Genomic DNA, 15,969 nt, shown 5'->3' with positions numbered 1-15,969 from the left:
CATTTCAATGGCTGAGGAAATGTGGGGTTTAGAAATGCCCATATAACACTATTGTTAATGCTTTGGGCGGTATTCAATTAGTTTTGCATCAACGAGAAATTTTTGCCTTCCCGATTTTTCGCTTACATCGCGTATTTTGGACGCGAAAACTTATCGTGCGTGTACCCGCTTTTTCGCCCTATACAATTACTAACTGGACGAACACAGCAAGCGTCGAAAGCAGAACAGGCGGAAAGTACTGTCAGAATAGGGGAAATCAGTCTAAACCCCCAAAAAGATGCACTAACATTGGGGATCAATGTGGAAGTATTCCATTAGCCCTAATAAAACAATTTGGGGTACTGAAGTTGTTTAAAATCCTTGTTATTAGCGTCCTTGTTAAAGTGGTGAAGAATGGCATAAAGCAGTATTTTTTTGTGAAAATAAGTAGTCCAGTCAAATTTGGGGTACTTGAAAATGGGTCGTAGCATATTTTTATGTCTCTAAAGTGAAGTTTTTAAAAACAAAAAACAAAACGTGAAACGCACCTGTTATGAGTCTCCATCAGCGAGAGTGAGGGTCAATGGCACCTTATCAGATCCCTTTTTAATAAGTAACGGTACTCGACAGGGATGCCCATTTTCCCCGCTAATCTTTGTGCTTTGCATGGAAGCCCTAGCGAGGTCTATTAGAACCAACCCTCATATCTCAGGCGTTCTAGTCGGCGGGATAGAATATAAACTAGCATTATTTGCTGACGATCTCCTAGCTATTATTTCTCAACCGATCACATCTTTACCGCACTTGATGTTAGAATTTGAAAAGTTTGGGAAATTATCCAACTTTAAAATTAATTTCTCGAAATCCAGTGCCCTTAATTTATCTGCTCCCTCCCCTATATTAGCGAGTCTCCAAGGTTCCTTCCCATTCACCTGGCACCCGTCCCATATCACATATTTAGGGATTAAGGCCCTCATTCAGAGCCGCTCGCTAGCGGCCGTACGCTCGTTCCGAGCGATGTTCGCACATCTGCGCATGCGTACGGTTTTTAGTACGCATGCGCGAACCAGTCAGTGCGGCCGAAAATCGTTTGTACGCTATATAGCGAGTGCCTGCTATTTTGAGTGACAGAATGAGGCGTATGTGGGTGGTAACAGGGGAAGGTGCTTGTAAACGGGGGAGTGGAATTCGAACGCAGGCGTGCATAAAGGTCAAAACGGGCGTTTTAAGAGAGTGCATAATTAATACAGCAGCGTCATTGACCACGTCACTTGATTTTTTTTAACTCAGAACTGCTCGCAAAATAGCGGTTGAAAAAACCAACCACAAGAATAGCGAGCAGTTCATACGCTGTACGATGTACTCGATTAATCTAATAAATAGCGGACATGACGTATGGTGCGAGGGGCCAGGGGGCGTTTTTAACAAATAAACGAGCGTATGTTTTGCTCGCTCGTTCAGACTTAGAGGTGTGAACAGACTGCAATTTGCGAACGGATCATTTGAATAGCCACCCCTTGTTTTTGAACGAACGACCGCAAATAGCGAACGGCTCTGAATCATCCCCTAAATTTACTAGAAATCTGTCACAATTATTCCAAACAAATTTTCTCCCCTTTCTTTCCTCAATCCGCTCGGATTATTCCCAATGGCACCTGAAGCAGCTTTCTTGGTTAGGAAAGATTAATGTGGTGAAGATGAATACACTACCCAAACTGCTCTATGTTCTCCAGATGCTGCCAATTGCTGTGCCGGAGTCTTGGTTTCGATCACTTACTTTACTGATTCGTCAATTTATTTGGTCCCGAAAGAGACCTAGAATCAGACATGACTTACTATCACGCCCAAAACAGATGGGTGGTCTTCAGCTCCCAGACATTAAATCCTATTATCATGCCATCCACCTAAATAGAATCCTTGAATGGACTAGAAACAGAGATATTAAACAATGGATTGCCATTGAAGGCTGCTTCATGAAACAACACCCTGAGATAGTGCCATGGTTGCCGTCACTTCCTAGGATATCCCCTCCTCACCCAACTGTCTCTCCCACCCTTTCTCTATGGAAGACTTTAAGGCTTATCCCTAACATCTCCTCACTTTTTGGCCCTCACTTAGTTTTTGCTAATCCAAGGTTCCCGCCAGGTATTGATCCTTCCCATTTTCCCAACTGGATCGAAGCGGGTCTCTTCAGAGTGGGCCAGCTGGTAAATGCTTCTGGCATTAAATAGTTCTCAGAGATTAGGGAGAGATGGAACATTCCTCAGTCTGATTTCTGTAAATTTTTGCAAATACGCCATTTCCTTACTTCAGATAATAGACTTACCTTTACAAAAAAGGACCTTACTAATTTTGAGAAATTATGTGTCACCCCACTATCCCCCTCACATACAATATCTGCCCTTTATCAATTATTATTATCCAGTCAAGTGTCTAGTATTCCACCTTGGGCTAAGGCTTGGGAGAAAGATTTAGGTCTAGCTCTTTCTGATTTGGAATGGCAGACTATCTTTCCTAAAACCCACACTAGCTCTATTTGTATCACCGTTAGGGAAACACAATATAAGATCTTAATGCGATGGTATCGTTATCCTATTATATTACATTCCATGTTACCATCAGTTCCCAATACTTGTTGGAGATGTTCTACCGCTGTGGGCTCTCTCCGACATATTTGGTGGGATTGTCCCTTACTATCAAATTTTTGGTCCGATGTTATCTCTATCTCCCAACAAATTCTAGGCTTTCCCGTTCCCACAGGCCCTGAATTCTGGTTAATTAACCATTCGTCAATCCCAATATCCCAGTTCAAGAAATCCCTGCTTCGCCATCTTAGTAACGCAGCTCGTGCTGTGGTACCTGTACTCTGGAGATCTACAACTCCCCCTACACGTAAAGACTGGTTTTGTGGGCTTGATTATTTTATGTCAATGGAAGATATTTTATATTACTCACTAGATAAGTCTTCTGAATTTACCAGTACCTGGTTTCCTTGGCTGGATTATAAGTCTTCAGATATATACAGGAATTATATGTCTTCCACCTCATCTACCATATAAATTATGATCCTCAGAATAATAACTACTATTACTCTTATGCACACGATAGTCCCTCCTCTTCTCCTTTCTTCTCTTCCCTTCCCTTCTCTTCTTTACTATTCTTGTTATTCATTCTCACTGTTTTTCTACTTTTCTTATTGTTTGTCTTTTTATTTGTTTTCCTTTTAAGGATCTATTTTTGTTTGTTGTGTGTTTTTTCTTTTTTGATCTATTATATATCTGATATAGATTGTGTTATTTGTGCTATTAAGCCTGATCTTTTTAAGAAAATGGGTATTCAATTATCTGTTTCGGGTTTATCAGATGTGAAATGTTTATAACAACTGTATTTTTTCTAAATATTCCAATAAAAACAGAATATACAAAAAAAACGCACCTGTTGCATGCACCTGCAATCCTAAAAACACCTGACCTATACTTGCAGACCTCTAAGAAGGCTATTTCGCTAGTTTTTAGGCATTTCCCCCCACTTTGTACTTTTTCGCCCCCAAAATGAAGGTAATGTTTTGGGGTGTTTTTTTCCGGTGTTTTTTTTTTTTTGACACAGTTGTTTTTTGGGGGGCTGTACCAAGGGTTCGTAGTCGTTTCCTCACATTTGCACCCCAAAATAAAAATGTTGCACTACTTTTCTCCTGCTTTTTGCCTATTACATTGCATTGACTTTCCGCGTAGGCGAAAACCGTCTGGAATTGAATTTGGAGATAAGTTTGACCACGTGGAAAGGCGGTACTTTTCCGTGGAAAGTGGCTTTTCTCTTCTAATTGAATACGGCTCTTTGTGGGAAAATACTTCTCTAATAGGACCGGACATGTGTGATAAGGCTCCATACATCAATCCAAGCACTGATATATTATGGCATTTGGCTGATTAAGAAATCACTTTTTATTTCCAAAATTAGAAGCATTTGGATGTAATTAAATAAAATGATGCCTGAAATATCAGCTAGTAATCAAATTACTGTCCTTCATAAGGAATGCAGATTATTTTAATCAGTCATTTAAACTTAAATCCAAGACTGAAGTACCCACAGTTGGGTTCACCTAAAAAACGATATTTATAAGAGATAATAATAAATAAAATTGTTGGTTCCTAGGTTGTATGAGTTCGGAATCAAGTGTTACTTTCAAGATTTGTTATTTAGTCATAATCAGGGCTGCCATCAGAAATTGTGGGGCCCAGTTCAAATTAAATGGACCGTGCATTTGAAAAGTTTTTGAACACACGCAATGGTTCTTGTTGCGACAGATCGCTTAAAATAATCCCTTGTCTTGCTTTATATGTTTCTCTCTCTGTATCTCTTCACCTATCCTATCCTGCCTTAATTGTCAGGATTAATCCTTCCTTGCCACTCTATTCTCCGCTATTCTATTTTCTTCCCTTCTCTTTTCTTAATAAACCCCTGCAGCGACATGGGTTATATAAGATGTATGATGTATAATGCAATCAATTGCACATTGTGAATTTTATGTTATGATATACTACATTGATATTTCTATATTTCTTTGTAGTATATGTAGTCTTTGTTATTTCATTATATTACTATAATCTCTGGTATTTATTTTTTGCGCTTTTTAAAATATTTTCCATTTATTTCTGCTCTAGTTTATGAAAACTAGAAATAGTAATTTTGTATTTTGTTTATTTCAAGAAACAGAACAGTTTTGTATTCAAATGTTATATTCCATTCTTGAATTATATGATGTATAATAATTTTTTGCTGTTCTATAAACAGATTAAAAAAAAAAAAAATACTGTGGATAAAAAAAATGGGCAGTGCACCCCTTATCTTCTCTGGTCTCCAAACCAGTGGAGGTGGAGCATGGAGCCCTGGCACCCAGAGCAAGCTCACACTATGAGAGTTAGGGGCCGGCAATATGACGAGCCGACAGTCTGGAAATAGGTGATCTCCTGATGGAATCATTCACCCATATCCTATGAGAAGGGGGCCTGGGGCGTGCAACCCTGGTGCTCCGCCCCCACCTACTTTAGTTCTGTGCTGATCATGTAACAGTGTGGGAGAGCAGAGGGGCTCTGTAGTGCGCTGGTGATTCCGGCAGAAAACTGCTTCATATTCATAGGCAAACATCTATCTGTAACTAACAAGCATTTCACAGGCAGGGTCATCTATGTGCTGCGGGCCCTTTTCCTGGGCCCAGTACAATCAGTACCTCTTGTAACCCTTCTGATGTCTGCCCTGGTAACAGGAACATCCTAATATGTGACAAAGCCTAGCTTTGATTTGAACTTTTTGGTGATTTTTACACTTTTTATTTTGCCTTAACTTGTGTTGGTTGTGCTACGAACATCCTATATGAAGATTTACTATTGTAGATATGCCCTATAAGATGCAATGACGGCATCAGCTTTGTGGGTGTAATCCTTTGAGCACAGCAAGCTGCATTACTTATACTGGAAAGTAAAATTACTGGCTGATGTTTGTTTATTTTTATTGTCTCAATTACTTGCTTTTAATATTATATTGTCATTCTTTTATTTCCTGTTATGATGGAGAATTTGTTTTATCATCTGCATATTGGCTAGAAAACAGTGAATCTATGTCTGTGAGAACTTTAGACCTGGAATTACTATTTCCACTTGATTGGAGATTGGCTTCAACCACATGTCATTCCCCAGCATATGGTTACCCATTGTGAAAATGTTTCTGAATTTGTATTTAGAATTAAAAACATTTGTTTGGTCTAATATGTATTTATGAATAATTTATTTGTTTGATGCAGGTACCCAGTTCAATTCGGATGATCGCAGAGAGAAACTCTACCTGCAATTCTATCAGCAGATACAGAATGAATATCACAAAGAGAGACCCTCCGATTGTGTGATTGTGGCCATCAGCAAGGAACAGATGTAAGTCCCTTAGAGTGTAATACGTTTCTTCTCTCATCTTTCTCCTCTCTATATTGCTGTAATGTTAGGGATACGGTAAGCTTGATTTGGTATAAGCATATTTAGTCGAATGTTCTTTATAATCAGCCACTTGCTGGAATCGCCTAAAGGTAAGTTTTCCCCTCTTAGCTTTCACAATTTAGGAGCTTAATCTATCACTCACAACCTTGGTGTAGATCTAGCTTTATCTGGGTTACATACTACAGATGTGTTCACATACATCTATTCTCCGTGCACTAAAAGTCGCGTTACGCAATGCGTGAGCGCCGTGCAATTCGGCAGCACCGAGTGTCTTTTCGTCCCACTGTTCCCATAAAATGCGACTTATTCACAAAGTGTTGTGAATAGGAGGCACAAGCAGCTTATACTGATTAAAATATGTGGCATGCCTATGTTCTGTTTGCGACTGCGGTTATATCTGCATGCAAAATGCTGCATAACAGTGTAAGCGGCTGTGACTGCGGTTATATCTGCATGCGAAATGCTGCATTAGTGTCAGCGGCTGTGACTGCGGTTATTTCTGCATGCGAAATGCTGCATTAGTGTCAGCAGCTGTGACTGCGGTTATTTCTGCATGCGAAATGCTGCATTAGTGTCAGCGGCTGTGACTGCGGTTATTTCTGCATGCGAAATGCTGCATTAGTGTCAGCGGCTGTGACTGCGGTTATTTCTGCATGCGAAATGCTGCATTAGTGTCAGCGGCTGTGACTGCGGTTATTTCTGCATGCGAAATGCTGCATTAGTGTCAGCGGCTGTGACTGCGGTTATTTCTGCATGCGAAATGCTGCATTAGTGTCAGCGGCTGTGACTGCGGTTATTTCTGCATGCGAAATGCTGCATTAGTGTCAGCGGCTGTGACTGCGGTTATATCTGCATGCGAAATGCTGCATTAGTGTCAGCGGCTGTGACTGCAGTTGTTTCTGCATGCGAAATGCTGCATTAGTGTCCGCGGTTGTGACTGCGGTTATATCTGCATGCAAAATGCTGCTTTAGTGTCCTCAGCTGTGACTGCGGTTATATCTGCATGCGAAATGCTGCATTAGTATCCGCGGCTGTGACACTGTAATGTATAGTTTTGCACGCAGATACAGCAACAGTTGCACACAGAATATAGGCATGCTGCATATCATTTTAAGATGCATTTTAAAGGAATAAGTAGCTCAGAAAGTTGCTCGGTGCTGCCAAGTCAAGCTTCGGCATAGCACAGCTAGAAAGGCTGTTTAAGGTGCAAAGAGGCTAGATGTATGTGGACACCTCTGTATACAATGCACAGTCATTTATACCAATGATAACAAAAATGTAATGAAAATTCTGGTGTACTGCAATTATTATTTCTTCTTCCTCCATTAGGGGGCACATGGATGATACTGGGTATAGCCTGGAGAGGAGAGTCTAGGCACCATATAGTTAAATGAAAATACCCACATGCCCAGGCTCCTCTCCACTATACCCCAGCCAGAGGCCATCAGTTTAGTTTGCAAGCCCACGGCAGGAGGGAGGCAGAGGAGAAGGAAGGCCGGTATACATACAGAACCATACACGCCATGGAAAGTACAGCTGGACCTGTCACCATGGAAACACCAAGGCAGACAGGTGCGACAGGGTGGGTGCCCTGTGTCCCATATGGAGTCAAAGAAAAAGACTTAACAGGTAAGAACATAAGTCTCCTTTTCTTCTTCCTCCAGTAGGGGACACTGGGACGTCCCAAATCTGTCCCCTATGGACAGGGATGCTCATGAGTTGCAATGAGCATAAAACCTGATGAAGGTAAAAGCAGACGACCACTTGGCAGCCTTACACAGCTGTTCTGCAGCAGACCCATAGCATGCTGCCCAAGATGTCCCCACTAACCGAGTGGAATAGGCTGTCACCACTGCAGGGGTAGGAAGGTTCGCCAAGGAGTAAGCATGGCGAACGGTAAAGGGGAGCCAGCGGGCCAAGATCTGCTTAGTAGCCGGCCAGCCCTGCTTATGAACGTCATACAAGACAAGCAGAGTCCAACTTGCAAATCTCCCTGACCTTACCACATCAAACGAAGCTTCTGGCTGAGAAGAATTCGTAGTCTAAAACGCAGGTACTACAATCAACAGATAAACGTGGAAGCGGAATACCAGCTTGGGACGGTAGCCCAGGCGAGGCCAAAAGTCTGCATCCAGGGTTACTCAGCCATGGGAAGCTGTGGCACAGCGACAGGGACAGGTGGTACTGAGACTGTCATGCGGTCTACAAACTGACATTACCTGAGTCAGTCGTAACGCCCAAGCCGTTTCTTGACTAGAATCCATGGGCGCAACCGGCAGTTGCAGGGCCTCAAAGCAACTGGCACACAGGCACTCATGCTCCGGAGAGCCTCCAGGATCATCATGATTCTGAGGAGAAATTACATTAAGACACTTCTTACATGTGCATAACGCTGCAGCGCCTGCCTTCATGGAAGTCTTATTTCTGGATATTGAGAGTCACAGAAATTCTGGGCCTCTCCATAGACGCCTCTCTGCGTATTACACTGCAGTCGGATCTTCTGTCTCTGGGTCCATGTTTCCATCCGGACCTGGCCCGTCTCGCTTTGAAGGGGTGGCTCTAGAGGCAACCATCTAAGAGCAAAAGGATTCTCCATGAGGATCGTTCGGGCCATGCTACAGGCTAGGAAACCTTCTTCAGCGCGTATTTATCATGTACCTATTTTTCTTGTTGTTCGACTAGGGGTCTTAAACCCAGGTCGTTCCGTCTTTCCCGGATCCTTTCGTTTCTGCAAATGGGTCTGGATTTGGGCCTCAGGCTCTCGTCCTTGAAGGTCCAGGTTTCGGCCTTGTCTGTTCTCTTCCAAAGGCAAATAGCTCTGCTGTCGGAAGTGCAAACTTTTTTCAGGGTGTTCTCCATGTTCAGCCACTGTTCTTGTCTCCTGTGGTCCCTGGGACCTTTCTTTGATTCACCAAGCTCTGCAGTCTGCTCCATTTGAACCGTTACAGACAGCGGGTTTGCGCTGGCTCACATGGAAAACTTTTTTTCTACTAGCCATCGCTTCAGCCCACAGGGTGTCTGATTTTAGCCCCCTCTCGTGTTGCTCCCCGTTCCTTGTTTTCCATTCAGACTGGGCTGGGCTGCGGACTCGCCTGGGCTACTGTCCCAAGCTGGTATTCCACTTCCACATTAATCAGGAGATTGTAGTACCAGCATTTCAGACTTCAAATTCTTCTCAGCCGGAAGCTTCGTTGGATGTGGTAAGGTCAGGGAGATTCGCAAGTCGGACTCTGCTTGTCTTGTATGATGATCATAAGCAGGGCTGGCTGGCTACTAAGCAGATCTTGGCCCGCTGGCTCCCCTTTACCGTTCACCATGCTTACTCCTTGGCGAACCTTCCTACCCCTGCAGTGGTGACGGCCTATTCCATTCGGTTAGTGGGGACATCTTGGGCAGCATGCTGCGGGGCTGCTGCAGAACAGCTGTGTAAGGCTGCCGAGTGGTCGTCTGCTTTTACATTCATCAGGTTTTATTCTTTTTATACTTTTGCGTCCTCGTTCTGTGCTCAATGCAGCTCAGGAGCATCATTGTCCATAGGGGACAGCTTTGGGACGTCCCAGTGCCCTCTACTGGAGGAAGAAGAAAAGGAGACTTATGTTCTTACCTGTTAAGTCTTTTTCTTTGACTCCATATGGGACACAGGGCACCCACCCTGTCGCACCTGTCTGCCTTGGTGTTTCCTTGGTGACAGGTCCAGCTGTACTTTCCATGGCGTGTATGGTTCTGTATGTATACCGGCCTTCCTTCTCGTTCTCCTCTGCCTCCCTCCTGCCATGGGCTTGCAAACTAAACTGATGGCCTCTGGCTGGGGGTGGGGTATAGAGGAGAGAAGCCTGGGCTTGTGGGAACATAAGTCTCCTTTTTTTAATATGTTTTGCAGTGTGTGTGTGTATCTTTCTAATTGACACACACACATATATAAATTTTCCATGTTATTGAAAGTACTGGCATTTTTAGTAAATGTTATATAAGCATTTTAGTCTTGTTTAAACTAAATACTTTGTGAATTCTAGATGTCAATTCAGTTTGCGTTCAAATGTAGTGACCTTTTTATTGTACTAGGATATTGATGATTTTAAAATGAAGTTTAATAAGCTGTTAAGCCGGGTACACACTGAGATGACCGGCAATCGTGACAATGTTCAGGGTGATTTGCTTTCACCCTGGACATCGCATGATTGCCGGTACACACTGCAGTGATAATGAAGGACGGAACGGTCACTTATCCGTTTTCTTCATTAACACGCATGGCGCCACATGTGATATTGTCAGGTTTGATGTGCAGCACCCAGACAAGGTCACGTGACCGCGGGAGCATACGTATCGTGCATACACACGGCATGATGTGCACAGTTTGTCGTTTCTATTTGGCCAAATTGGAACGACATCGCTCCAGTCTCTACCCAGCTTTAGAATAAACTTTTCCCCTAAAAGCACTGAAGTCAACCAGTTTGTCAGTAACTGATATTCTTAAAAATGCAACCAGGGCCCAGTTACCTTATTGGGGTACAGATACCACTACTTTGGATTGGAATCTCACTTTAGCTACGCATTAAAAGTTTCCTGTATGGCATAGTTTTTAAGTAGAACTATTATCAAAATTACAGATCTAGATGTTTTTCAGGCAAGTAAATACAATAAAATGATGGCTTACTAAATTAATGGGCAGTCTTCTTACATGTGGTGTATCCACTAAATGCTCAGCTGCCTAACAGACCTGGATATAATATATCATAACAGGTTACAGTGTATTTATATATGTATGTATTTTTATCCTGATATTCTCTTAGTAACATAATGTTTGAACCAACTAAAATTTTACAAAGTGCTTGTTTAAGTCATTTAGGGGGAAATTGAGTTGTCTGAGTGACGATAAGTAATGGGTACCAGCCAGAGCAATTCAGTCATTTTGCAGATCGGGTGTGACTGCATTGCTTATCACGCTTGTCGCGCCCAAATGCATCGGGGTTTAGCCACATAAAGCTGCTAAATCCCTGCAAAGTCTTGGTTAGGGCCCACGGTGCTCGCGGCAGATCGGAGCAACAATTGAATAGTTCCATCGGGCGCCCATTACTAACAGGTGCACAAACAACAATTAAATTCCCACCGTAGTGGATAATTTGTAGGTGGGCGAACACTTAATTAAGCGCCCCAAGGCCACCGAATGCTGTTTATTTTTTTTCTGTATTTACGGACTTTGACATACATGTAATTGTTGGGGGCAATCAATGAATATTTTTCATGTTGGTGCAATGAACCGTGATTCCATAAGCACTGAAAGGAGTGCGCTCTTGTGATCTAATAGAATGCGTTCAAAAATGTGTCTCGCTTTTCGTTACATGTCTAGTATCACGCTGCATGTTTCAGGTTTGCTTGACCAATTACCAACTCATTAGCTCATCTCTTTGGAACTAGTACAAACAAATTTGCAGAAACCTATGTGCCCTTTGTTCCACGCGTGTGTACGAGCTATGGCGGTGTTTATTTTTCTGTGGCTCAATCGCTTTCAAGTTCAGTTCTTTCAAAGCCATTTGCCAGTAATCCATTTTCTTTTTGATAATTGAAGTTAAATGTAAGAAAGCAAAGATAGTGAACTGAAGTTTGCGAATGTTTAGGTTACTGCACAGACCGTATCTATAGGTGCTATATGTAAACATTGGGCATAGACAGGCTATCAAGTCATTCCAAACTGCCTTTATCTGCTTTAAATACCTCCTCCATGTTTATGGTAGTTCTAGCTGATTACAAGCTTAGTATGTTCTGTTATGATGAGCACAGCTGCTTGAAGGGTACTCTTAAGTCTCCCACATTCCAACAAAACCATTTTAGAAAAGCTGGAATCGCATTAATTGGCCCAGAATTAACGTTTGTATTTGCTGTCCCACTCTTTTTTAATTAAGTGTTAACCATATAAACACACACTTCTCACGAAGGCCGCAAACCATTGTAGATGTATATGCACCACTAAGTCCGATAACTGTGATTTAAATATCTCTGTAAATAGTAGTAAAAAAATTAAAGCTACATAATTTATTATATTTAAATCAAATGTAATTCTGCAGGACGACAAGCATTACATAACCTAAAAGAACAAGTACCCTTGCAAAAGGCATTCTAGATGAAGATATTCACAATCACATGTATAATGTAGTGCACGACTAACCTTTTTTATAAGTCACACATCATTTCAGATCTGTTTTAAACTGGATAGTGAATTTAAATGTCAAAGCAATTCTTAAGTTTAAAAGTGTCTTCCATCTTTTAAATCTGTGTCTACAAGATCTTTTCCAACTCCTATTTTAATCATTATCTACACAATCAGTTACAAACTGTGTCGTTTTCTAGGTGACTAGAAATTCCACCACTAAATTCTGTAACACCCCATGTTAATAAAATGCTGATAAACTAAACTTGTCCTTCCTGCAATCGTGTGTACATTGTTCTTACACTTTGTCTGATAAGCTAAGCACACTATAACATTGACTGACCTGTCATTCATTTCCAGAATGGCGTGAAATGATTAAGATTATCAGTGATATAAAGATGACATTACACAAATAATTGTGGCTTTAAACAAATCTGGAATGTATTCCTGCATGCATGCATTAAAAGCTACTGAAGTGTATCATGTAACAAGACTTTTGTGTACAATCTCACTCAGACAAGAGATCTGTCACTGGGATACTATTTTTAATATGTTGTGTAAAAAGGAAAGAAATAAATGACATTTTTAGTATGCATTTTTTCTGATGCTCATTCTCTTTATCCAAAACAACTACTGTTTAAAGGGAGTTTACACTTTAAGATCTATTACTTTACATTGCCTCCTTCCCTAGAATATACATTGAGCAGGGTCCTGGTTATTGAACAGGTATCCTACATAGCCTCTCTCACTCACTCCCCGTAACTAGAGAGATCAAATGAAGTGCACATTAATTGTGAAACGCGTCTGATGATTATAGTGGTGTGAAGCTTTGCTAATAGTCCTTAAAGCTTTATTTTTTTTGGTGTCAGTGATACTTTACACGGACTGTGATAGCTACAATGACATAAAGCTATTATGAAAACATCTCACACAGTTTGATAAAGAAGAACAGCATGCTAGAAAAAATTATATACTTCAAATAATTAATGTAACGTATAGTATCTCTAATTTTATGCAAAATTAAAAATCTATCTCAGTGCTGGATCGTTGTTAGTGTTACACATTGCTATAATTCAATTACACAGCACATCTACAATTCTACACTAAAGTTCTCACCACACATTTTTAAGTTCGTCACTGTGTCCCACCAACAGAACCGTTCTCACTGCTACAAACGTACCGTCTGTCTCTTGCCAATAACAATCATTTTCTCTTTTCAAAGGGAGTACGCCACAGCCATAGGCCATCGATTACAGGATCATGGCCTTGTGGTGGAGATGATACACTTGACATCAGAATCTGGCCTCACACGCGCCCTCCAGGAGGTTAAAAACGATGGCTCCCCGTTTTGCATACTAGTTGAACAGTCAAATGTAGCTCTGACCTCTTGCACTGCAATTATTCTTCACGATACTATCAAAAGTAAGTGTAGCTATACACACAGATACAGACCCCATCATGGCCAAACCCCACCAGCCCCTTTTATAATCGCCTTGTCAACTTAAAGGATTAACACATGCATAAAATGTAGTATCTAAAACACTAGAACATATATAGGATACATACACTCACGAGAATGTCTCCAAGAATCAGTCTCAGATACTGGGAGATTTCTGTACAATATTGTAAATTTTACACTTAATTTCTCCTGTACTGACACCTCTGTATGGATTTATAGTAATAAGGGAAGTGTGATAACACTCAGGACTATTAGCAGAGTCTAGAATTAACACGATGCTGTGAGTCTGGGCACTGGACCCATAACCTATTGGCAGTGTAGCGTTGTGATGTAATGCATAGCCGAGTGTGCAACAGACAATGGTGGATCATTTTATTGTCCCAGAAAGCTTGTGTTGCACAGTTGTTTGCTGCTAGTGGCAGTTACACATGATATAGCTTAACCAGTTCTTAGGATTATTGAACCTGGTAAAAACAGCAGGTAGCAAGTAACACAGGGATATAACAGGTACAGTTCAGCAGAGTAAAACCAGCTTGGAGCTTTTTGGGCTATTGCTGGGTGTTGTAGTGCGGCATCTGGTTGTAATGGATGTCAGTGGGTGGTAACGTTAATGCCCCCTAATACAGCGGTGGTAGTATAGAGTACTTACCACAGCCTAGGATGCTGTCTCAGCGTTCCACTCAGTATGGGCGCCAGGGAAAAAGACAAGCGGATATGCAGCGCATGTCAGAGGTCAGGCTTGCTGGCTGCGCTCTGGCAGGTCCTAGAGACCACCAGATCAGACTGTCTGCTTGCCTGTGATTGAGGCAAGCAGACTTCAGTTAGTGGAGGTGACTGCAAGGTGTTGGTATTCCAACTATTTATCTTCTACCACCTCATAGCCACCAACAGCGCAGAATTTTTTTTTTTTTTCAAAAGAAAATTTAATGTTGGATACTGTAATGAGCGACATTGTGATCGCACATTGCTGCTAATTGAACTGCCCTGTATGACAGTGACAATTGACATTTGTAGGGCGCATTGAAAAGCTCCATCCATAACTGTGTCAGTCTAGGAGCAATTAAGCTCTGCATTTAATAAATGGCACAGGAATCTCCCTGCCTGATAGTAGCCCTATAGCTTTGCCAGTCACTGTGAAGCATCTGTTAAAGGCTTCCCTACTCCTGCGTAATACAGTTACCAACATCTCTTTACTGACTGTCCGTTCTTGGAATAAACACAACCACTCCTAGTACATTTAGCGTTAGCTCCAAAATAACCACTAAGATGCTTGATCAAAAACTGTTCCTACTGTCTATCAATTATTGTGTTAAAATTCTGTTCATAAAATATTTGTTTTTTTCTAACTAAAAATACTGAAATATTGTCACCATTTTACATATAGTTGTAGAATCAAGACTTAGAAAACCCCTATTCTCTCAGAATTCAGTCATCAAGAACTGATACATGGACCGGTTACATATAATTGCTGTGTGTTAATTCTTTGCACTGCCTGCCATATGTATCTTTTATAAGTTATTTTTATTTATTTTTTTTAATTATTTTGAATTTTATTTCAAGGGGTTGGAAATAAAATCATGTTCATTGCAAAAAATACACAACACTAATAGTTATAACTCTTTTTAAAAATATATTAATTTTTAAATAAGCCCTCATTTATTTTTTCTTTGGCAGTGCAATGTGGTAGATTTTTGTAGAGAACCACAGCGGGATCACTCTTATTATCACTTTTTACACCCCTTTACACGCTTTCTGCAGCTACATTTCACTGTATTGCGTCCACCCTTTACATGACTTAAAATGCTTTTACTAGCCGTGAGGTCCTGACTGACGCAGTGAGTTATGTCTCTCCTCTGTAGTACACCGTAATATGCCCATGGAGGATGCCCTGGCTCTGATAGTTAAGTCATTTGGGAAAAATTTTGGCGAGCGTGAACAGCAGGAGCGTAATGAGATATCACACAAGGCAGCTGATCTGGCGGATGACTACCTGGAGAGGGAACACTATGAGTCTTACACTGTCCCTCTGGACATTAGACACCTTCTCTTCCTCTTAAGCGATGGCAAATATTTATATTCTGAAGAGCTGAATGCAATCAGCGACTACCTGAAGACCAGGATAACTGAGCTGGAAGGTATACTTAATGTTTGCCATCTTGACCCACCACACGTACACGCCCTATCCCCTCACCCTCCCACTCACCGTTTGCACTGTTACCCCATTCTCACAGATATTCTATACCTCACTAAAGTTACGTTAGATTGTATGGCTATAAATTTGTGCTATTTCCCCTATTTTTCCTAATGCTATTACTTAAAACTATATTACCACTCCTTTCACCCTTTTTGTACTTGTGATAGTACTTTTGGGAAAACACAATAGATCAGATTTATCTTTCATT

At 41.3% G+C, this 15,969-nt stretch overlaps 1 protein-coding gene across 3 annotated transcripts in view; it reads left to right on the top strand.

Moving 5' to 3' along the window:
* LOC148524669 (uncharacterized) overlaps positions 1 to 15,969 on the top strand; it is a 60,146-nt gene that overhangs the window by 34,141 nt on the left and 10,036 nt on the right. For all 3 annotated transcript variants that reach the window (XM_088471883.1, XM_088471882.1, XM_088471884.1), the window contains exons 6-8: positions 5,777 to 5,903; positions 13,331 to 13,530; positions 15,427 to 15,702. In XM_088471883.1, the coding sequence (XP_088328009.1) occupies positions 5,777 to 5,903; positions 13,331 to 13,530; positions 15,427 to 15,702 (603 nt within the window). The remainder of the gene's footprint in view (positions 1 to 5,776; positions 5,904 to 13,330; positions 13,531 to 15,426; positions 15,703 to 15,969) is intronic.

The sequence above is a fragment of the Taudactylus pleione genome, unplaced genomic scaffold, assembly GCF_031769625.1.
Source record: "Taudactylus pleione unplaced genomic scaffold, aTauple2 ptg000117l, whole genome shotgun sequence".
NCBI lineage: Eukaryota > Metazoa > Chordata > Amphibia > Anura > Myobatrachidae > Taudactylus > Taudactylus pleione.
The sequence above is the reverse complement of the archived record's forward strand: the minus strand, read 5'-3'. Positions and strand labels throughout refer to the sequence as shown.